The 23,408-nt window shown below is 37.1% G+C and overlaps 1 protein-coding gene across 5 annotated transcripts in view; it reads left to right on the forward strand.

Annotated features, from left to right (window-relative positions):
• ATRNL1 (attractin like 1) overlaps window positions 1–23,408 on the forward strand; it is an 802,849-nt gene that overhangs the window by 320,708 nt on the left and 458,733 nt on the right. For all 5 annotated transcript variants that reach the window (XM_061403577.1, XM_061403579.1, XM_061403580.1 and 2 more), the window contains one exon: window positions 15,177–15,238. In XM_061403577.1, coding sequence (XP_061259561.1) covers window positions 15,177–15,238 — 62 coding nt within the window. The remainder of the gene's footprint in view (window positions 1–15,176; window positions 15,239–23,408) is intronic.

Consider the following 23,408-nt stretch of genomic DNA (forward strand, 5'->3'; position numbering starts at 1 on the left):
TTTCAAATGAACCTTTTGTTTTAAGATTCTTCTTTCATTAAAACTGTTAGCACAATTTCAAGAAATAGCATTGGAAATTGTTAATTTTATCAGTTACTCAACTAATATATCAGTTCTGATAATCAGAAAATGTCTATGTGAGAACTAAATCTAATAACATTTAAGGAATATATTCTTATAGAGAGGAATGGAAAGTTTTTATGACAGTGACAAAATAAGATTGGTTATGATAGGTACAAATGCTCTAGAGATTCAGAGAAGGAAGATATATCGTTTATGCTATAATGTCATAGTTAAGTAGTAAAAATGAGACCATATTGCTCAGAAATCACAAAATATGTACTAAGTTGTTCTCTTCAGAGTTTTGGTGAGTCCTTATATGAAATATTGCCACCAATTCTGTTTTTTATAACCAACAAAATAATTTCAATTAGATATGATAGCTTAAGTGTAAAATACTTTTCGAAGAATATGGCTTATAAAGAACATTTTCAATCTTTTCATTTGTTAAATATTTCTAAGAAATTTTCCAACTTTATAGTAGTATTTTTAAAAGTCATTACTTTTCCTTTGATGTTTAATTAATCTCTTAAGATTTTTAATGCATTCTGTCTAAATATTCATTGTTGTTCAGTCTCTCAGTCATGTCTGACTCTATGAGACCCCATGGACTGCAGCACACCAGGCTTCCCTGTCCTTCACCATCTCCCGGAGCATGCTCAAACTCATGCCCATTGAGTCAGTGATGCCACGCAACTATTTCACCCTCTGTAATCCCCTTCTCCTCCTGCCTTAAATCTTTCCCAGCATGAGGGTTTTTTCCAACTAGTCAGTTCTTCGCATCAGGTGGCCAAATTATTGGAGCTTCAACTTCAGCATCAGTCCTTCTAATGAATATTCAAGATTGATTTCCTTTAGGATTGACTGATTTGATCTCTTTTCAGTCCAAGGGACTCTCAAGAGTCTTCTCCAAAACCACGGATCAAAAGCATCAATTCAAGGGACTCTCAAGAGTCTTCTCCAAAACCACGGATCAAAAGCATCAATTCTTTGTTGTTCAGCCTTCTTTATGGTCCAACATTCACATACATACATGACTACTGGAAAAGCCATAGCTTTAACTATAAGGACCTTTGTAGGCAAAGCAGTGTCTCTACTGTCTAGGTTTGTCATAGCTTTTCTTCCAAGGAGCAAATGATTTTTAATTTCATGGCTGCAGTCACCATCTGCAGTGATTTTGGAGCCCCCGAAAATAAGGCCTGTTACTGTTTCCATTGTTTCCCCATCTATTTGCCATGGAGTGATGGGACCAGATGCCATGATTTTTGTTTTTTTGAATGTTGAGTTTTAAACCAACTTTTTCACTCTCCTCTTTCACCTTCATCAAGAGGTTTAAGTTTAGTTTAATTCCGCCTCTCTTTCTGCCATAAGGGTGGTGTTATCTGCATATCTGAGGTTATTGATATTTTTCCTGGCAATCTTGATTCCAGCTTGTGCTTCATCCAGCCTGGCATTTTGCATGATATACTCTGCATATAAGTTAAATATTCACATAACCTAATAAATATTTTTAGATTCTTGCACTCATAATTTGATCTTATAGACTGTAATATTTTTATATAAAACAGAAAAATTTTGTTTCTATGTAATCTCCATTATTAATTTTAAAACTAAAATAATTTTTTATTCTGTCATACACCTTTTATTGTACATAGCTGAAATTTGAAGTTTTAAAAATGTTTTTGTTGCAGTTCAGTCACTGAGTCATCTCTGACCCTTTACAGTTCCATGCCCTGTAGCATGCCAGGCTTCCCTGTCCTTCACTATCTCCCAGAGCCTGCTCAAAGTCCTGTGTATAGAGTCGGTGATGTCATCCAAGCATATCATCCTCTGGCACCCACTTCTTCTCCTGCCTCAGTCTTTCCCAGCATCAGGGTCTTTTCCAGTGAGTTGACTCTTCACATCAGGTAGCCAAAATATTGGAGCTTTAGCTTTAGCATCAGTCCTTCCAATGAATATTCAGGATTGATTTCCTTTTTGATTGATTGGTTTGATCTCCCTGCAGTCCAAGGGACTCTCAAGAGTCTCTTGCAGCACCAGAATTCAAAAGCATCAGTTCTTCTGCATTCACCCTTCTTTGTCTTTTACCCTGGCATTTCACATGATGTAGTCTGTATGTAAGTTAAATAAACAGGGTGAGAATATTCAACGTTGATGTACTTCTTTCCAATTTTGAACCAGATAGTTGTTCCATGTGTAGTTCTAACTATTGCTTCTTGAACTCGAGGTTTCTCAGGAGACAGGTTAAGGTGGTCTGGTAATTTCATGTCTTTAAGAATTTTCTACAGTTTTTTGTGATCTAAACAGTCAAAGGTTTTAGTGTAGTCAGTGAAGCAGAAGTAGATGTTTTTCTGAAATTTCTTTGCTTTCTCCATGATCCAATGAATATTGGCCATTTGATCTCTGGTTCCTCTGCCTTTTTTAAACCCAGCTTGTACATCTGGAAGTTCTTGGTTCACCTATTGCTACGGCCTAGCTTGAACTATTTTGAGTATTACCTTGGTAGCATGTGAAATGAGAGCAATTGTACAGTAGTTTGTGCATTCTTTGGCATAGCCCTTCTTTGGGGCTGGGATGAAAACTGACCATTTCTAGTCGTATGGCCACTGCTGAGTTTTCCATATTTGCTGGCGTATTGAGTACAGCATTTTAAGAGCATCATCTTGTAGCATTTTAAATAGCTCCGCTGGGATTCTGTCACCTCCACTAGTTTTGTTCATAGTAATGCTTTCCCTGGTGGCTCAGATGGTAAAGCATCTGCCTGCAGTGTGGGAGATCTGGGTTCAATCCCTGGGTTGGGAAGATCCCCTGGAGAAGGAAATGGCAACCCACTCTAGTATGCTTGGCTGGGGAAATCCCATGGAAAGAGGAGCCTGTTAGGCTACAGTCCATGCGGTTGGAAAGAGTCAGACACTGCTGAGCGACTTCACCTTCAGTGCTTTCCCACTCGACTTCGTGTTCTAGTATGTCTGGCTCTAGGCGAGTGACCATATCATTATGATTATCTGAGTTATTAAGACCTTTACCTTTAGTTCTGTGTATTCTTGGCACCTCTTCTTAATCTCTTCTGCTTTTATTAGGTCCTTACTGTTTCTGTCCTTTATCATATGCATCCTTGCATGAAATGTTCCACAGATATCTCCAATTTTCTTGAAGAAATATCTGGTCTGTTCCCATCCTGTTGTTTTCCTCTCTTTCTTTGTATGGTTCATCTAAGAGGAAGAGAAGGAAAGGGCGAGGGAGAAAGGGACAGATATAATCAACTGAATGTAGAGTACCAGAGACTAGCAAGGAGAGATAAGAAGACATTCTTAAATGAACAGTGCAACGGAATAGAACGGTTGTGGGGACCTACTAAATTGGTTTTAAAAACACTTTCTTATGGAAAGCACCTTATTCACTGCATTCTGGTCCATTAGTCTAAATTTAATGGAGAGAAGAGAATAAGAATTAACCTTCAAAGTTTCAAAATTAGATATGTATAGAAAATATTTTTTTCTTGGAAATTTTATAACTTTAATTGTGTCTTTAGCAACTATTAATGCCTTTTTGAATGCAGATGGTTCAATCACTTATTTAGTAGAGGTATATATATGTATGGAAAAAATGACATTTGGCAAGTACCGCATGCTTTAGTAAGACTGTGGCTACATTTGCTTTTTTGGGGTTTAGATGTAAAACTATTTTGAAGTTTTAGAGGTAGAACTGAATGATGAAGGGTTGGTGAACATCACTCTATAAAAGGAAGGTCCCTTTTCACCACTTAAATTATAGGAGAGAAGCTAGGTTGTGGGGGGAAAAAAAGATAATGTATAGAAGGTAGTGTTACAAGCATAAACTGCATATAGACTTCTATATTAGCCATTACTCTTGCAGTTTTATATCTTTGAATTAAAACCTGATACCTGAAGAATACCTCCTAAATATGCTAATACGATAATCAGGAACAGGTAACATTACAAATACAAAACTTTATCTTTTCATTTTAATGGTTTGGTTTCATTTTTTAACACTTAATACCGTTTTTGAAATGATAATATCCTTTAACTTACAGAAAATTTACTCTGAATATGTAGATTTAAAGCTCTATGTGTTTTTACTGACTACTCTTGATTTAAAACTAATCGTTTTCCTGAACAGCTTGACCTTCAGTAAAATGAAACTGTTTTGAGACTTTCTATTTAGAGCATTAAGTTGCAAATCTCTAGAAGTTACTGCAATTCATTCACTCCCTGGTGTGTCAGATGGTAAAGAATCCACCTGCAAGGTGGAAAACCTGGGTTCCATCCCTGGGTTGCTAAGATCCCTTGGAGGAGGAAATGGCAACCCACGCCAGCATTCTTGCCTGGAGAATCCCATGGACAGAGGAGCCTGGTGGGCTACAGTTCATGGGATCGTGAAGAGTCAGACACGACTAAGTGACTAAGTACACAAAGACATATAAGTAAAAACGCTAGGCTCTTTGCTAGTTGCTAGAAGTGTTTAGCTCAACATTGTAATCAGTTCAGTTCAGTTCAGTTCAGTCGCTCAGTCGTGTCTGACTCTTTGCGACCCCATGAATCACAGCACGCCAGGCCTCCTTGTCCATCACCATCTCCCAGAGTTCACTCAGACTCATGTCCATAGAGTCAGTGATGCCATCAAGCCATCTCATCCTCTGTCGTCCCCTTCTCCTGCCCCCAATCCCTCCCAGCATCAGAGGCTTTTCCAATGAGTCAACTCTTCGCATGAGGTGGCCAAAGTGCTGGAGTTTCAGCTTTAGCATCATTCCTTCCAAAGAAATCCCAGGGCTGATCTCCTTTAGAATGGACTGGTTGGATCTCCTTGCAGTCCAAGGGACTCTCAAGAGTCTTCTCCAACATCACAGTTCAAAAGCATCAATTCTTCAGCACTCAGCCTTCTTCACAGACCAACTCTCACATCCGTACATGACCACAGGAAAAACCATAGCCTTGACTAGACGAACCTTTGTTGGCAAAGTAATGTCTCTGCTTTTCAGTATGCTATCTAGGTTGGTCATAACTTTCCTTCCAAAGAGTAAGTGTCTTTTAATTTCATGGCTTTTAATTTCACCATCTGCAGTGATTTTGAAGCCCCAAAAATAAAGTCTGCCACTGTTTCCACTGTTTCCCCATCTATTTCCCATGAAGTGATTGGACCGGATGCCATGATCTTCGTTTTCTGAATGTTGAGTTTTAAGCCAACTTTTTCACTCTCCTCTTTTACCTTCATCAAGAGGCTTTTTAGTTCCTCTTCCCTTTCTGCCATAAGTGTGGTGTCATCTGCATATCTGAGGTTACTGATATTTCTCCCGGCAATCTTGATTCCAGCTTGTGTTTCTTCCAGCCCAGCATTTCTCATGATGTACTCTGCATATACGTTAAATAAGCAGGGTGACAATATACAGCCTTGACATACTCCTTTTCCTATTTGGAACCAGTCTGTTGTTCCATGTCCAGCTCTAACTGTTGCTTCCTGACCTGCATACAAATTTCTCAAGAGGTAGGTCAGGTGGTCTGGTATTCCCATCTCTTTCAGAATTTTCCACAGTTTATTGTGATCCACACAGTCAAAGGCTTTGGCATAGTCAATAAAGCAGAAATAGATGTTTTTCTGGAACTCTCTTGCTTTTTCCATGATCCAGTGGATGTTGACAATTTGGTCTCTGGTTCCTCTTCCTTTTCTAAAACCAGCTTGAACATCTGGAAGTTCATGGTTCATGTATTGCGGAAGCCTGGCTTGGAGAATTTTGAGCGTTACTTTAGTAGCGTGTGAGATGAGTGCAATTGTGCGGTAGTTTGAGCATTCTTTGGCATTGCCTTTCGTTGGGATTGGAATGAAAACTGACCTTTTCCAGTCTTGTGGCCACTGCTGAGTTTTCCAAATTTTCTGGTCTATTGAGTGCAGCACTTTCACAGCATCATCTTTCAGGATTTGAAATAGCTCAACTGGAGTTCCATCACCTCCACTAGCTTTGTTCCTAGTGATGCTTGACTTCAAATATCTTGAAGTTGAATGGAAAGAGAAGACAGCTGTGCTAATTATTGCAGCGCACTCTGATTGATTCTTGCTAGGAAAGTGTGGAACTTAAGAACTAGCTTCAGGATGCATTGATTTCCATTTTACCTCCACTGCGTGTTGCCTGAGTAATCTATAAACCTTTATTTTCTTATCTATAAGATGAATTTAATAATATTACCTATTTTATTGGCTTATTCTGAGGATTAAATAAACTAGTGTGTAAAAACGCTCTTCATAGTGTCTGGGCAATGGTAAGCACTTTAATAAGTGTTAATATTTTAGTAGTACTGCAGTAAAAGTGTATGGTAGGAACAACAGACGTACAATTGAGGGCCACTGTACAGGATCTGGACGTGCCAGGAAGCGGATCATTTGGATAGCAGTTAGTCAAGAGAAGAACGCGGTAGCGCAGAAGGAAACAGTTTGTGGCAAACAAAGCGCAGAGGCTGGTAATGTGTGTAGCATGATCACAGCCCTGCCAGTGCGCTGCATAGAGAGAAGCAAGGGCCAAGATTTGGGGATCATTGCTTCTATGTCAAGGAAGTTGGAGTTCAGGCTAAAAGTGGTGGAAAAACAGTGAGGATGTTCAAGTGGGGGAGTGAAGGATCCTGAGGGGTAGAATTATGGGAAAGTCCTTCAGTTTCAAATAAAGAACATTTTGTAGGTGGGTAAAGAATGACCAGAAACTTACGAGGTTGAAGACAGTTAGGTTTTTACATTAAACCAGGAGGAAAGTTATAAGTGCCTTCACTAAGGCATGTATTTTCTCTAAGAAGAATTAAACTCATTAAATTTTTATAGATAATATTCAAGGTTTTATAATCAGAGTAATTTGTGTAGTATTTATGCAGAATTGGCCAGTATGTTTGTTCATCACACATTTTATTCTATTTTTAAAATCATCCATTTTTTATTTAACTGCATTTAAAAAAATGTTACTCTATCAGAAATGACATAAATTTATATTATCAATAAGCAGTGTATTAGTTATCTATAGGAAATTTATGCTTGTTAATATCTCAAATAGGTTATCTTAGTAGAGCTTATTCAGTAATAGTTAATTTAAGCACCATTGTACTTTATGTTTAAAAATGCAGAGATAGACCTAATATGATTTTGAAATGCTTGCCTGAAACAAGCCCAGCTGTCTTTGAGATATGACTCGAGACTAACTTGGATTACTTAACTATGCTTTTATGTCATCATTTTTAAGGACTATAATCCAAATAGTGGTTTGAAGAACCTCTCTTTTACTTGCAGTTCGTTAGATGAATTTAATCAGTTTAACACATCTCTTCATATTTTCATTTTTTTATATCTCAATATTATATCAGAATTTATAGCAAGCTGACATTTTGCTAAACACACCAATTTGTCCTTCATAATAAGAACATTTTTTCTGTCTTATAAAATCTGACATTTTGTGGTAAATATCAAACTATTAATCTACTTCTACTTTTTCATCAAATCATATATTCAAAATGTTGATCATTATTGTTGTTAATGAAAAATACAGCATATTTGAAATCAGGTTTTAGATTTTGGACATGTTTTCAATATGAATTTGCATTTAAGATTAAATGGACAAAATTATTATCTTTGTTGCTGTAGTTTCAGCTAACTCTGATATTTAGCATTCCAGTTTATCAGTCATTTGGGGCACTTTAAAAGCATGAAGAAAATGAGAATATTGTGAAACTTTAATTGGTTTCCTGATTTTTAAATAATTTTCTTTGAATAATTATTAGATAACTTGAAAAAAATCATTAAAGGAAAGAGAATTTCAGAGGTACATTTTGTTGGTTAAAGTTTTAAAACTAAGTTTAAATTCAGCTTAAGTAAACTTTTCATATTTTTCATAGTAATGACCAGAAAACCAAATTGGAACATATTGATTATCCATAAAGAGCCATGTTATAGCCAAGTCTTTCTTATTAGACAATTAGAGATTTTAGAGTCAGAAGTGTCGCATATCCTCTAGAGATACACTTTCAGGAAAACTACGAATATAGTATTGCTTTTATTGTTATAATTTGTCTCACTGTTGTCTAAATAATATTAGCTAAGTGATCAAAAGACCACTCTGAAAGATCACTTGAAAACAGTATCATTTTTTTCATTGGTTAAAAAGTAATATTTCAGGCAATACCGTATGGTTTAGATGAGAAGATTGTAGTCTGAACTAAGTCATCTTCTGAAAGAAATTCTTGGAAGACAAACCTAGTTAAAAATGTTTATTGTTGAAATTAAGAACTGAGGTAAAATACATATTAAGAAACTATTTCTGATATCTTGGTTTCAAAATATTTTATTTATATGTAGGTAAAATTATAAATGGTAGATATTAATTTTTCTGTGATTATAAATACAAACATTTTATTCACATGCAATTTTTTTAGAACATCTGAACTCTATATAATTTTTCTAAGAGTTAATGCTATTTTATGATCTGAAATTAGAAGGTACTTATAGTCTGTATGCTTATTGATTTATAAAGGAAGATCAAATAAATAATTTTTTAATGTTTTGAAGAATAACATCTGTTCTTCCTTCCTTTCATGGCTGTTAATAAGGATTTATGATATGCTAAATTTTGATGTTGTTATTTGTTTATTTAGCAGATTTTTTAAAATTAAATGCTTACTATGTACTGTGTCGGAGAAGGCAATGGCACCCCATTCCAGTGCTCTTGCCTGGAAAATCCCATGGACAGAGGAGCCTGGTAGGCTGCAGTCCATGGGGTCGCTAAGAGTCGGACACAACTGAGTGACTTCACTTTCACTTTTCACTTTCCTGCATTGGAGAAGGAAATGGCAACCCACTCCAGTGTTCTTGCCTGAAGAATCCCAGGGACGGGGGAGCCTGGTGGGCTGCCGTCTATGGGGTCGCACAGAGTCGGACACGACTGAAGCGACTTAGCAGCAGCAGCATGTACTGTGTACCAAATAGTGCTCTACATAGTAGACCAGTGCCCCAGATAATGTGAGCAAGGCTAGTGTTCTCAAGGACTTTACATTTTAGTGGGGAAAGATATTTTAACTAATAATCAAACATCAACCAACAAACCAGATAATTTCAGAATGAAATATTTATAAAAGAAGTAGGTTCACATAACAGTATAGAATAAGGGAGAGGGCAGCTACTTTGTCTCAGTGTCTTAGAGCAGTGTGTTTGAGGTGAAATTTAAATGATAAGGAGCTAGCCCTATCAACCAATATCACATGAAGACCAGTTGCCAGTATCGCTTAGAACAGTTCTTCATTTATCTCTAGTTCTTTTTCTGTAGGTCTTCCGATTTCATTGGAAGGGACCTGGAGTTGCTGGATACTCTTCCTAGATGGAAAGATACTGAGAATAGTCAGATACATTTGCAACTAATGCTCATATCATTTCTTTCTGCTACTCCTGCCTTTTTCTCTTATCTGTTCTCAGTATTCCTGCCTATTTTTAGATAACCATGTACATTTATATAGAAAATAGGGCACATTTAGTTTTTTTTACACCATTAGAGTCACTAAATTCTGACACAGTTTATAATTTACAATCGTTATTACTGTTTTTGTCTACCTCTGCTACAAACGCTAAGAATCTTTTTTTCAGTGATATATCCAAGAGTCTGACATGGTGCCCAGATTATAATAGACTTCCAGTGAAATATTTGATGGCTGAATACATTAACTCTCCAGAGAGGGAAGCTTGAGAGGGAATCTGCTTGAGTTAGTATTTGCTTGGCCTTGTTCACCAGTGCAACCAAATCTCCTTGATCTGCCTTCCCTTTTTACACCCATACCTGATGCTGGACTCACTGACACAGTATCTTTCCAAGGCTATCTCCTGTGGAACTTCTTAGAAAATCCCAGGTGGAAAAACAACGAAAGAGATTTGCAACACCCATTGTAATACTGACTTTCTGTTTGAACAACCAATATCAGACGCTGTTCAGCTTGAGTCCCTAGAACCCAGATGGCATGCTAAGTATAGAGACTGCTTGTGCCATCCACACTTTTTCTTCAGCACAATTATGTTAACAGATTAGACACAGATAGATAATACAAGTTTCTGAATGTGTTAGTGGTTTAGTTCATTATTGAAGCTTGTAGATGCTTGCCTTGTCTGCTTTCTTTTCACAAATATTGTTTGGGGAAATTCAGGAAGGTATTTTCATGTGTGTCTGTGTTTTGCTTACTTGCCTCAAAACATGATTTTTTTTTTTTTCCCAAGTTACTTAGCTATATGGACCTAGAAAGGGCAAAAAGCAATAATAAAATTCTGCAGTACCAGCCTGAGTCATGTACTTTGCCATCCTAAATGTATTTTAACACTGTTGGCTATAACCAGTGTTTTTGCATTACTTATCTTGAAGGAATACAAAACCCTTTGTAGATTAAAGAGTCAGAGTGATGATAGCTAACACTACATATATAAATGTGTAGTGGTAGTGTTAGTTGCTCAGTCGTGTCTGACTCTTTGCAAGTCTATGGACTGTAGGCCACCAGGCTCCTCTGTCCATGGAATTCTCCAGGCAAGAATACTGGAGTGGGTAGACGTTCCCTTCTCCAGGGGATCTTTCCAACCCAGGGATCGAACCCAGGCCTCCTGCATTGCAGGCAGATTCCTTACCGTCTGAGCAATGAGGGAACCCCATATGTGTGTGTCTCCCTCTCTCTCTCTCTCTCTCTCTCTCTATATATATATATATATATATACATGCCTTTTTCCCTCTCCTCAATATGTGTCACTTGGTTTTTAAAGATTTCCAGGCTCTGTTCCTCTCCCAGAGTTGGACCTTTTTTCCTTTGTTTCCATTTTCCCTGCTCTGCTCAATTTTGATTTCACTTACAACAGTTTTTCCTCAGTATGGGGTCTGTCTTGGAATAGAGATTTGAGTGGTTGCTTTTGAAAATTCATGTGTCCCAAGCTGTTCTAGCCTCTTTTGGAACTTCTCGAAGACCCTTTGTACTCATATGCTCTTGGAGTAGACAAAACCACTTCAGTTTTTACTTCCTGTATTCAGATCAGCCTGCCTGGTTCCAGTGAATGTCTTTGGATTATCCTGTTCGTTCTCTGCTTACTCCCACGTGGACTCTGGTACCATATGTGCCTTGTGCCCTGGCTTATCAGTACCTGTTCATGTTTCAGCAATCAAGAGGATGAGAATTTTTCGTTTAACTGTGTTGAATTATTTTCTTCTTCTTCTTTTTTTTTTTTTTTTTTGCAATTTACTTGATATAGATAGGTAATGGGCAGACAGATAGATACTGAGTTTTTTTCTTTTAATGTAGAAATTAAGGGATATTAAACAAAAATCTATGCTACCATTGTCACTCTCCACCTGGAACTTGACCTCACCGATTATATTTCTCAGTTTCTGAGTAGTTAAGCTTTTTTTGTTTATATTTAAAATTACAGTTTTAATCTGATAGTACATAAAACCCCTACCATTTGGAATTTTTAAGTAGTTTCTCTGCATAATGTATACTGTCTGCTTTTCTAAATGCACTATGGATTTAGGAAAATATTTGTTTCCCTGTTTTATGTGCTCCTGATTCTGTCTGCTGTTTTCTAACAGATCTTTTTGAAAGTTCAATCTGTAGTTGCTGTCTCTACTTCCTCACATTACATGTTCGCCTTGTGTTCTCTGTTTAAATGAACATTCCCAAACTTTCACTGAAAGTGCATTTGTTTGTTACCCATGCACAAGGTTGATGTCAGTTCAGTTCAGTTCAGTTCAGTTGCTCAGTCGTGTCCGACTCTTTGCGACCCCATAAATCACAGCACGCTAGGCCTCCCTGTCTATCACCAACTCCCGGAGTTCACTCAGACTCACGTCCATCGAGTCAGTGATGCCATCCAGTCGTCTCATCCTCTGTCATCCCCTTCTCCTCCTGCCCCCAATCCCTCCCAGCATCCCAGTCTTTTCCAATGAGTCAACTCTTCGCATGAGGTGGCCAAAGTACAAATTTAATATTAATAGTCATATTCCCATCTTCATCTTACTCAACCAACAAAACCAACCAAGACTTTCTTCTTGCAACATTCCTTTTCCTGGACATCCTTGACACAATGCTCTCCTGATTTCCTCCTACTTAATTGTTCACTTTTTTGTTAGTTCTGATAATGGGGTGGCCCTAAACTTCCTTTGAGTTTTAGATGACTCATATCCAGTCTTTACCAGGCCCTCTCACCTTTCACTCCAAATTATGTGCGCATCAACTTGGTTTTATCTGCAAGGATGTTACACTTGTACAAGCTACTATCATAGCTAGAAAAATCTAGTGTCCTTCTTGTTAATGTCCCTGCTTTTCTTTATCATCTCTTCCTCACCCAGAAGCCAGAATATTTTTCTTGAGAGTAAGATCATGTTATTATATGACTTAGCTCTTATAAAACATTCCAAACTCTTTATCATGCTAAGGACCTAGGTGAATTAACCCCAATTTGTCACACTGTACTCATTTTGTAGCTCACAATACTGCAGCTGTTGTGACTTCAGTTTCTTAAACACCTCTAGCCTAAGCATGCTATCCTCTAAGCCTCGAATTCTCTTCTAACAGATCTTTGTGTGGCTTTACCATTCTTTTGTATGTCAGCTTACCTATGGCTTCAGTAAGTCTGGCTTACTGAACTGCCTGATCTAAACTAGCTACGTAGCCTTCTCCTTCATCACATCACCTTATTTTTCTTTGGAATATTTGCCATTATCGAAAATTATGATATCCACTTATGAGTCTACCTGGTTATTTTCTGTCTCCTGCTATTGGGATGCCAATTCCAAGAGACAAGGAACTTTGTCTTATTTACAAGGTTGTTCCCAGCTCCTAGAACAGAGCTTGCTTAAGCAGTATTTCTTTGAATCTTTCTTCATGATCTGAATGACTGAATAAATTAATTTTCTGTCTGCTTGTTCAGATCAGTTATGAAAGAGATACACATATTAAAATTTTACTATTTAATTATGTTACCTAATTCTTATTGAAGTCCAACCTTGTGTTTTCACTTATTTGGCCTGCATATTATTTTTATGAATTATGTTTTATTAGACCTTTTATGTTTTATTAGACCAGGTTTTGATTTTGAATTTCACTTTGCTACTTATATTATCCTTCATGGCTTCATTGTTGTTGTTTTTAAGAGCCAGTTTTTTTTTTCTTCCCTCACAATCCTTTATATTTTGGCTATAGGTGTGTCACTGTTGTGGATGTGCTGTCTATAGAAAACATAAAGTAAATTATGCCTTTTAACATGCTATGGAAATCTCTTTCTTTTGATGAGGATTCAGTCTGTCACATTTAATGCAACTGCTTCTATACTTCATCTTATTCTTTTATTTTTAAGCTTATTATTTATTTCGTTTCTTTTTTCTTTGTATTTACTAATTTATTCAAGTCTTTATTCAAGTTCTTTTTCTTTATTATTTTATTTCTCAACACTGTCTAATTTTACCTTCCTAATCCAATTTATCTTAAACCAATTTCATTTATTAGGATTTCAAAATAATTATCCTTTTGAAGATTATCCAGTTAGTTCTCAATTGCTGTATTCTGAATCATCTTACTATGGTTTTAAGTTATTGTTGACAGTATTATTTGGTAAGCTTTGTTTGTAAGATACTCTCATGGACAGTACCTGGGGAGATGATTCATCTGTATCATTTCCATTTTAAAAGATGTTTGTTCTTAAATTTTTTAAAATGTTTTCACCTAGAACCAATCTCCTATAGCAATTATCTTTCCTCAGTCTCTGTGTAAATGCTTTGTAATTCTTCAAATGCTTAGAAGCATTTTGGAAATGAATGTTATTATATTTCAGCTTTCATGTATATACAAAAATTTAACTATCTTCACAACTCACTATAATTCTTTGTTTTATATAAGAAACAATATTTCTTATTTTAGAATGCCATTTCATTTCCTTGCCCTGAAAACTGGTACAATTATGAAATTCATTTCCTTTGTTTTCCTTCACTCATGGATTATATCCCTGTCTGCCTTTTGTCTAATGTCTGAAAATGGTTTTTCTGTATATTTTGTATAGTTTTTAGTTCTTTAAGATGAGAGAAATCTCATATTTGTTAGTCTATTTTCAATGGAAGTGGAAATTGTATTACATATTTTTGAAAGATTTACATAAAAGATTATTAAAGGGGAAGGAGATTTCAAGAACTTAATTGTTCACCTCCAGCTACCTGGAAAAATTCACTAGTGTTGACCAGCTCCTTTATACATGATATAAAAGCATGATATTTATTGTATTATGCCTACTATATACCAGATATTATGGTAATAATTTTATTTCTATTAATTGAGTTAGTCTTTCCTCTAACACAATGAAGTAGATGCTTTTATTATTACTGTTCACACATGGGACAAAAGTAGGTTAAATAGGTTTCCAGGATATTTACACCTAATAAGTGAAAAAATTGGCTTTTCATATCAAGTATTCTCTACTTACATGCTACATTATTGACTAGTACAATGTATAATAATTCTTCTTCAAGAAATGTTTTACAATATGATCTCTATAATGTTAACAAAAGTGGAGAACAACTTTAGATTATTGACTTCTCTCCTGAAATCATTAACATGAAAATATAAACTTTTAATATGTTTTATTCTTTCAGGGGTTTATAACAAAATAATTGCAGCTTCATTAGACAATAATACATGAGAAAAACCAGTTCCCTCTGTTTCCTTCGTAGAGTTGAAATTAATTTTTTTATCTCATAAGCAATTATCAACTGTATTGATAGAAAAATATGACCATTATTAGATGTAGAAATGCATTTGCATGTTTTAGTTAGGCATATTTTATAGGATTTCAAGTGACAATCTTAGCATAGATTACTAAAGTAATTTTATAATAGTTTTCTTAAAGCATTTAGTGTTATAGCCTGTGTAAAGGTTGTATTCAGTTTTTGGATGTATGAGGTGTTGTCAATGAAATTTTGGTTCTAGCACAAATGATTTATAATATGGTGATCCAAATTTCTTGATGATTTAAAAATATTGTATTTACAAATGCCATGAAACATCACCACTTTGAAGAAGAACATAGATTCAGTAAGTTTCAAACTTCCTTTTATTTTGATTTTTCAGATTGCGTTCTCACAACACAACACAATCATGGATCTTGTGCAGTTTTTTGTCACCTTCTTCAGGTAATTTGCTTTTATTGACTTTGAATGTGTTAAATCTGTATTCTGATGGCCTGTCAATCTTTAGGTAGTATCAGTTCTTTAACCTTGAATATGATACAGTGTGTCTTGTATAGTTTTATGTACTTAAATATATACTGCAGAGCGGAAGAAACATATTCGACATGTATTATTACAGGATTATTTTGCTATACTACTATTTAATAGCTAGTTAATTTAGTGGAAAGAAAATAATAACCTTGCGTTCTACTGTCACATAAGTAATTAAAGCCTGTTTTAATTAGTGAAATTAACAGTGTTTTCATCATATTGATTAGGTACGTTTCCTAGCATTAAAATCAATTTCTTGGATTTCTTAAGTTGTTATTGTATGTACTTAGCAATGTGACAAAATCAATAGGGGATGAGAAAAAGGATGTATTTTTTTGCCCTCAAAGAGCATGTAATCTGGAAGTACTAAATGTGACCTAGACTATACCATAATTTCCTAGAACTTTAGTTATTTGAGATGTTAACAGTAGGTTCACTAAAAAGGGTTCCATAATTAAATATGTTTGGAAAATACTATGTATACTAAAGTTAAATAGGTCTCTTTATCTCACAGGTTTTAATGTGTTCATTTGCAGTGTATCGTTCTAAAAGAGAGGATAGATTTTGTAGCATTTCTCAAAACCTAAAAGTTCTTTTCACAGAGCATTTATGTTCATTTCCATGGGATGTAACTAAACAATGGGTGAGGAGAAGAAGCTGAGTTTCACTGATAGAATATCTGAGACATGGCATCTAGTTTGGTGGGCTGGGGTGGGTGGTGAGGGAAGTTCTCAAGGGAGGGGACATATGTATACATGTAGAAGATTCACTGCATTGTACAGCAGAGACTAACACAACATTATAAAGCAGTTATACTCCAATAAAATAAAAAGACCTAGTTGGTCAATACAGTACTTAAAAAAAAATATTATCTTTATTAACACGATTATGATGTGTACAGCTTATACTGATCCACAGGGTGCCTTTGTGTGAATTAGACAATCGTGTCTCCTCCTTCTGGTAGACATAGCCCCACATCACAGCACAAAGATGCAGATGATTTTGACCTTCACTCACCACATTGTCTGGGCTGCTTTGTACAGTAAAGAAAGTGAAAGTTGCTCAGTCGTGTCCGACTCTTTGCGACTCCATGGACTGTATAGTCCATGGAATTCTCCAGGCCAGAATACTGGAGTGGGTAGGCGTTCCCTTCTCCAGGGGGTCTTCCCAACCCAGAGGTTGAACCCAGGTCTCCCACATTGCAGGCAGATTCTTTACCAGCTGAGCCACAAGGGAAGCTTTGTACAGTAAAGAACCTGTTAAACCCAGTCCTTTACACAGATGGTATGCCCAGTACTTCCTCTGCACCTAAGTAAATGGTAAGTAGTGGTTATCTTATCAAGATACCATATAATACTTGAATTCCTAATCCCTTATCCACAGGAGTGAGCAAACATTTTTTATAAAGGGCTGGTTAGTAAATAATTTCAAGATTTGTGGGCTATAAGGTGTCTGTGGTGCTAAAGTAGCCTGAGTCAGGTTGGAAACAAATGGGAGTGACTATTTATGTTCCAATAAACCTTTACTAGAATGAAAATAGCTGGTAGCCTGAATATGGGCTTCCCTGTTGGTGCTAGTGGTAAACAACCTTCCTGCAAATGCAGGAGACATGAGAGACCTGGGTTCCATCCCTGGGTGGGGGACATCCCCTGGAGGAGGTCATGGCTACCCACTCCAGTATTCTTGCCTGGAGAATCCCATGGACAAAGGAGCCTGGTAGGCTGTAGTCCATAGGGTCACAGATTTGGACACTACTAAAGTGACTTAACGTGCACACAGGCTGAATCCTGCCTGTGGACACAATTTGTCCAACTACTGATCTGACTTATGCCTGAATGCCTTTAATGGCAGGAAACAGAACATCTCTTGTGATAGCATTTTCTAATTTCAGATAATTAGTTGTTCTTTATAATTGAGATGAAATCTGCCTCCCTGGGATAGCTATTCTAATTTACCCATATGGGCCCATCCATAGCAAGTCTAATTCCTTCATCTCCATTTACGGCCTTCCAGTTTTCTAAACTCTTTTCTCCAATTCACACATTTCTGTTTGGTTATTTGCTTCTTGTCAGAATCCTTGCCATGTTAGTCACTTTGCTCTGAAAACAATCAGGTTTGTCTGTCCCTTAAAAACATTCATTTCCAAAATTTAATGCTGAAAACATATTTCTTACTAACATTGCAAAGTTCATTCATATTTAAATTTGTCCCTTAAAGATGAAATTTGAGGAAACATCTTAAATATATTTAAAACTTTCTGATTTTATACTTGTGAATATTAAGGGATATTAAAACTTAATGATGTTACAATGTTTTTGAAAAGTGTTAGAAGTTATAATTGAACGAGGTTTACTTAATGCATAAAACTAAAAGTTTTTGACAGGATAATGTAGATGTTAATATACTGAAAAGTTTATTTTGTATAAAAATTAACAAAGCTGAATTGATAAAAGTATTTAAATGTTTAGGGTTTTAGTTTAAGCTTTTGAATTTGTGTGTTCAATAGCTCTGTTATTAAGTAAAAGAAAGCAAGTGTTAATGTGTACCATGTCTTAGAGATGATCCTATTTATTATGTTGGCATCATAGACAAAGTAATATACTCTTGTTATTGTGTGAGATCAAATGTATTTGATGGTTTTTTTATCATTTAAATTTTTTCAGTAGTGAAATGTAAATTAGATGATTTTAGAATTGTCTCATTGTTAAGGAAAATCATGGACAGAATACTTTTAAGTTTATTTTTATATTAAGTAGACTTACTGTTAAATTTTAAAAGAGAGTTTTGGACAGTTCAGCTTTTATGGGCAGCCTTCAATCAGGCCACTATTACTGCTGTTGCTGTCTCTGTATTACTGAAGTAGTATAGCTGAAGGGTCAGCCTTTCATTTAGCCAAGGTTTAAAGGAGGCCAGTGTCAGCCTTTTACTTTTATATTGGGAATAGTTCTGGTGGTAAACGTAATTCAGTCAGTACTAGTTAGATCATTTATAGTCACAGCCTGGCTCTGGTCTTAGCTTTCGGCGCCATCTAAGCAGATTACCTGCAAGTGAAGTCGCTCAGTCGTGTCCGACTCTTAGAGACCCCATGGACTGTAGCCTACCACGCTCCTCCGTCCATGGGATTTTCCAGGCAGGAGTACTGGAGTGGGCTGCCATTTCCTTCTCCAGAGGATCTTCCCGACCCAGGGATCAAACCCGGGTCTCCCGCATTGTAGGCAGACGCTTTACCATCTGAACCACCAGGGGAGCCTAAGCAGAACCTAGTTCCTCTGAATCTCAGTCCTTTTAGGTTTTATTCTGTATTGGAGTGTAGCCAGTTAACAATGTTGTGATAGTTTCAGGTGAACAGCGAAGGTATTCAGACATATATAAACATACACAAATATGTATGTCCTTTATCGTAATAGAATTAAAAGGTGTGGTTGTTAGAGCCTGCAGTGTACCGTAATATACAACAGTGAGTAATTAAAAAATTGACAGAAATCATTTAAGAAATAAAGACTTTTCTGGTATGTAAAATCGAAAAGCAAGTCTGTGAATCTGAAAAGTCTGAATTTTTTAAAGAAGTTCAGCCTGGTAAATTAAGTGGAGATATAGCAAGGACCCTGTACCATTTAGATTTTTAAATGGTGGTTCTAATTTTCACTGTCCTACAAGGATTACGTAATGCCTTTGATTTACCATCTTGACCAAATGGAGGATATTTTCAGAGGTTGCCACTTGGTCTTTCTTATCTTTCTTGATCTTACCTCACAGGCCAGAGACAGTGTAGGGGTTTACTCTAACCACATTGTACATAAATTCTAATTATACACTTGAAAAGTAAGGAAATTATCACTTCTTGTTGTTCAATCACTAAGTTGTGTCTAACTCTTTGTGAACCCATGAACTGCAGCCAGGGTTCTCTGTCCATCACTATCTCCCTGAGTTTGCTCAAACTCATATCCATTGAGTCAGTGATGCCATCCAACCATCTCATCCTCTGTTGCTCCCTCCTCTTGCCCTCAATTTTTCCCAGCATCAGGGTCTTTTCCAATGAGTCAGTCAGTTCTTTACATCAGATAGCCAAAGTGTTGAATCTTCAACATCAGCATCCGTTCTTCCAATGAATATTCAGGGTTGATTTCCTTTAGGACTGACTGGTTTGATCTCTTTGCTGTCCAAGGGACTCTCAAGAGTCTTCTCCAGCACCACAGTTCAAAAGCATAAATTCTTCAGCATTCAGCCTTCTTTATGATTCAACTCTCACATCCGTACATGGCTACTGGAAAAACCATGCTGCTGCTACAGCTGCTAAGTCGCGTCAGTCGTGTCCGACTCTGTGTGACCCCATAGGTGGAAGCCCTCTGTTCCTGGGATTCTCCAGGCAAGAACACTGGAGTGGGTTGCCATTTCCTTCTCCAGTGCATGAAAGTGAAAAGTGAAAGTGAAATCGCTCAGTCGTGTCCGACTCTTAGCGACCCCATGGACTGTAGCCTACCAGGCTCCTCCATCCATGGGATTTCCCAGGCAAGAGTACTGGAGTGGGGTGCCATTGTCTTCTCCGTAGCTTTGACTATATGGACATTTGTCAGCAAAGTGATGTCTCTGCTTTTTAATACACTGTTTAGGTTTGTCATAGCTATTCTTCCAAGGAGAAAGCATCTTTTAATTTCACGGCTGCAGTCACCATCCACATTGATTTTGGAGCTCGAGAAAATGAAATCTGACAGTCTCTACATTTTCCTCGTCTGTTTAGGTTTGTCATAGCTATTCTTCCAAGGAGCAAGCATCTTTTAATTTCATGGCTGCATTCACCATCCACATTGATTTTGGAGCTCAGGAAAATGAAATCTGACAGTTTCTACATTTTCCTCATCTGTTTGCCATGATGTGATAGGACCGGATGCCATTATCACAGGGTGGGTGTATAGACACAGTTTCCCAGTATGAGCCAGGATTTAGCCAGAATTTGTTATCTGGACCCTGGAGACACCTCAGCTCTAACAAGGGGCCTTGGTGGTGTTCTAGTCATTGGCTATCTGGGTCATCACTAACCCTGTGTCTTATACTAATGAAAATATATATTAATTTGTCTTGTACTGAGTATATACCCATAAATATACTTGTGTATATACCCAAATAAACACGAATCTCTTAAAAGTAGTCATACACATGTTCCTTTGGGAATCATTTTATACACTTTTCAAGATGTTTCAAGACAACCTTTCTTCTGTGAACTCAGCTATCTGTTCAGTCAGTGGATTCTGGATTTGTAAATTAACTCATCTTGGAACTGAGCAGAGGATCACAATCATCTCTTGGGGCAACAACCCTCAGCCTTTACCCCTCCATTCCTACTTCAAGTAATGTTAAGTAGCACCATTGTTAGCTGCCCACCTATTTTGCTCCTCATATAGATAACATCCGTTATTAGTCATCCCACAGGTCTTTGTTGGGCAGCCCCCTTGTCTGCTTCTCCAGGCTTGTTGATCATTATCCTAATTGTGACCCCTGGATTCTGACAGTTAAACACTGACCCTTGGTCTTTTTCCCTTTGGGACTCCATCACCTAACGCCTAGCTCTGTCACTGCCTCTCCTGTTGTCAGCTTTGCTCTTCAGAAGAAAGCCATCACTGAACTTAGCAGATGATCCCTTTCATCAGCAGATTCCTCATGGCCTTGGTGAAATGATGCATCCCATGGAAAGTAATCTTCTGGTAGTTCTTCTGACCTTACACAATACATTCTTTCTGGCACATTTCCTCCTGTCAGCTTCTTTATTCTCTTTCTCTTCCGTCTTCTCAGGGAACTCAGGCATTTCCATTTCACTTTGCATTGGCCATTGCTTTATCCAGACTTCTAAGAGTCACTTCTTCAACTTTGCACCATCCCCTGGAGTCTTCCATGGGGTATTGCATTTCCTGGTCCTGAGACTGTGCACCAAAATTCATGAATTCTTGCTGATTCCATCCCCCAGGATCAGATACCACTGATTTCTAATTCCTGTTATACTCCCCTGGCTGTTGCCATTACCTGCTAGCCAGTTCTTGCAGCTCTTCCAAGTATATAATCTCCTTCCTTTTTTATCAGCCCAGGATGCATTATGCTGTCATTAAACCCTAGTTATCAGTCTAGCAACCAGGAAAGGAGACGTTGACAGCTTGTTGAGGAAACGACCCTATTGTCTCTATAGTTGTTGAACTGACTTCCTCAAAAACATCCATCTAGATATTTCATTTTAGATATTCCTATCCCATATTTCAAGAGCTCCAATTTTCCCAAGCATGGCCATGGTCTTTACATAAGAGGACTGCTCTAGCTGAGGAGTCTATCATCTCTGGAGCTCTGCAGCTCTAACCCTTGGATCATTAGTCTGCTGCTCATTCATATTGGCTCTTCCACTATCAGGGATAGGGGTCTGAATTAAAGCTATAAAAGAGACCATCTGGCTCTTATATTTAGCCTGTAATATTTGTTAATGGCCTTCAGTTTCTCAGTAGCCCTTTGCCGGGTTAATGCAAACATTCAGTAATTATCCAACTCCACTATCTTTTGAAAACATTTTCACCACTGGTGAAATCTTTAGCAGTTGAAGTCTTCTTCCAGGGATGAATCAAGCAACATGGGTGGTTTCCCTTTAGCCTGCCAAGTAGTGAGTGAGCCAATTGCAAATCTCAGTTTTACCTCCTGCTATCTTAGACTATGAGTCCTCAGAGAAGTGGAGACCAGAATGGCATTAGCCATGCAGTGAATGTATTAGGGGGAACTCTTGTGACGGAAAGATCAGGGGAGAAGGTGAGAGATCTTTTAGACCACAGTGCCAGTCTGACATTTGTGAAGTGGAGCAGGAAGAAACAAAAGCTGAATGGAAGAGCCTAATTGTGTGATTTAGATTCCATTGCAGTCATACGTAAAGTCTAACAAGGTCAGTGGTGAGTCTTCAAGTCAAACTGCATGTACAGAGGAGTTACTCATCTCAGGATCAGGCCTTCCTTGCTGTCACTGCCATGCTCAGAAAGTGTGGCCTTTAGTGATTACTTTCTGTCTCTATGATCTTTACTAATCTAGTTATCTGATGTAAGTAGTACCATATAATACTTGTCCTTCTGTTACTGGCTTGTTTCACTTAGCATAATGTTCTCAAGGCTCATTCATGTTGTGATATATGTAAGAATTTCCCTTCTTTTAAGGCTGAATTATATTCCGTTATATGTATTATATATACCACATTTTGATTATCCATTCACCTGTTGATGGACACTTGGGTTGCTTCCCTGTTTAGCTGTTGTGAATGATACTTCTGTGAATATAAGTATGTATTTAAGATCTTGATTCAGTTCTTTTGGGTATATTCCCAGAGGTGAAATTGCTGAGTCATATGGTAATTCTATTTTTAACGTTCTGAAGGGCCTCCATACTGTTTAATTGTACCGTCCGCATTCTCACCAGCAGTGCCACGGGTTCCGATTTTTCCATATTCTCACCAAACACGTGCAATTTTCATTCTTTTCCTTCCTTCCTTTTCATAGTAGCCATCCTAGTGGATGCAACTTGGCGTGTCTTTGTGGTTTTGATTTGCATTTCTTTAATGATTACTGCTGATAAGAACATTTTCATGTGCTTATTTGCCATTCATATCTTTTTTGGGTCTATTCTTTTGCCCATTTTTATGCCAGTATCATATTCTCTTGATTACTGTAGATTTGTAGTAAATTTTGAAATCTGGAAGTGTGGATCCTCCATCTTTGTTCTTTTTCAAGATTTTTTCGGGCTACTTAGGGTCCTAAAATTCAAATGGATATGGGTATCCAGATAATTATGTGAGCTTTCCCCCTTTTTGTTAATATGGTGTATGACATTGATGCTGTTTATATGTTAGACCATCCTTGCATTTCAAGAATAAATCCTTCTTGGTCACCATATATAATTCTTTTAATAATAATAATTTCCCTTTTTCTGTGTCATTATTCATAAAGAATGTTAGTACTTTTCTTGTGTCTTTGTCTGACTTTGGTATCAAGATAATGCTGGTCACATGGATTGAGTTAGGAATTGTTTCCTTTTCTTTAATGTCTGGAACAATTGGAGAAGGATTGGTATT

This window comes from Bos javanicus, chromosome 26 (genome assembly GCF_032452875.1).
Source record: "Bos javanicus breed banteng chromosome 26, ARS-OSU_banteng_1.0, whole genome shotgun sequence".
NCBI classification, from domain to species: domain Eukaryota; kingdom Metazoa; phylum Chordata; class Mammalia; order Artiodactyla; family Bovidae; genus Bos; species Bos javanicus.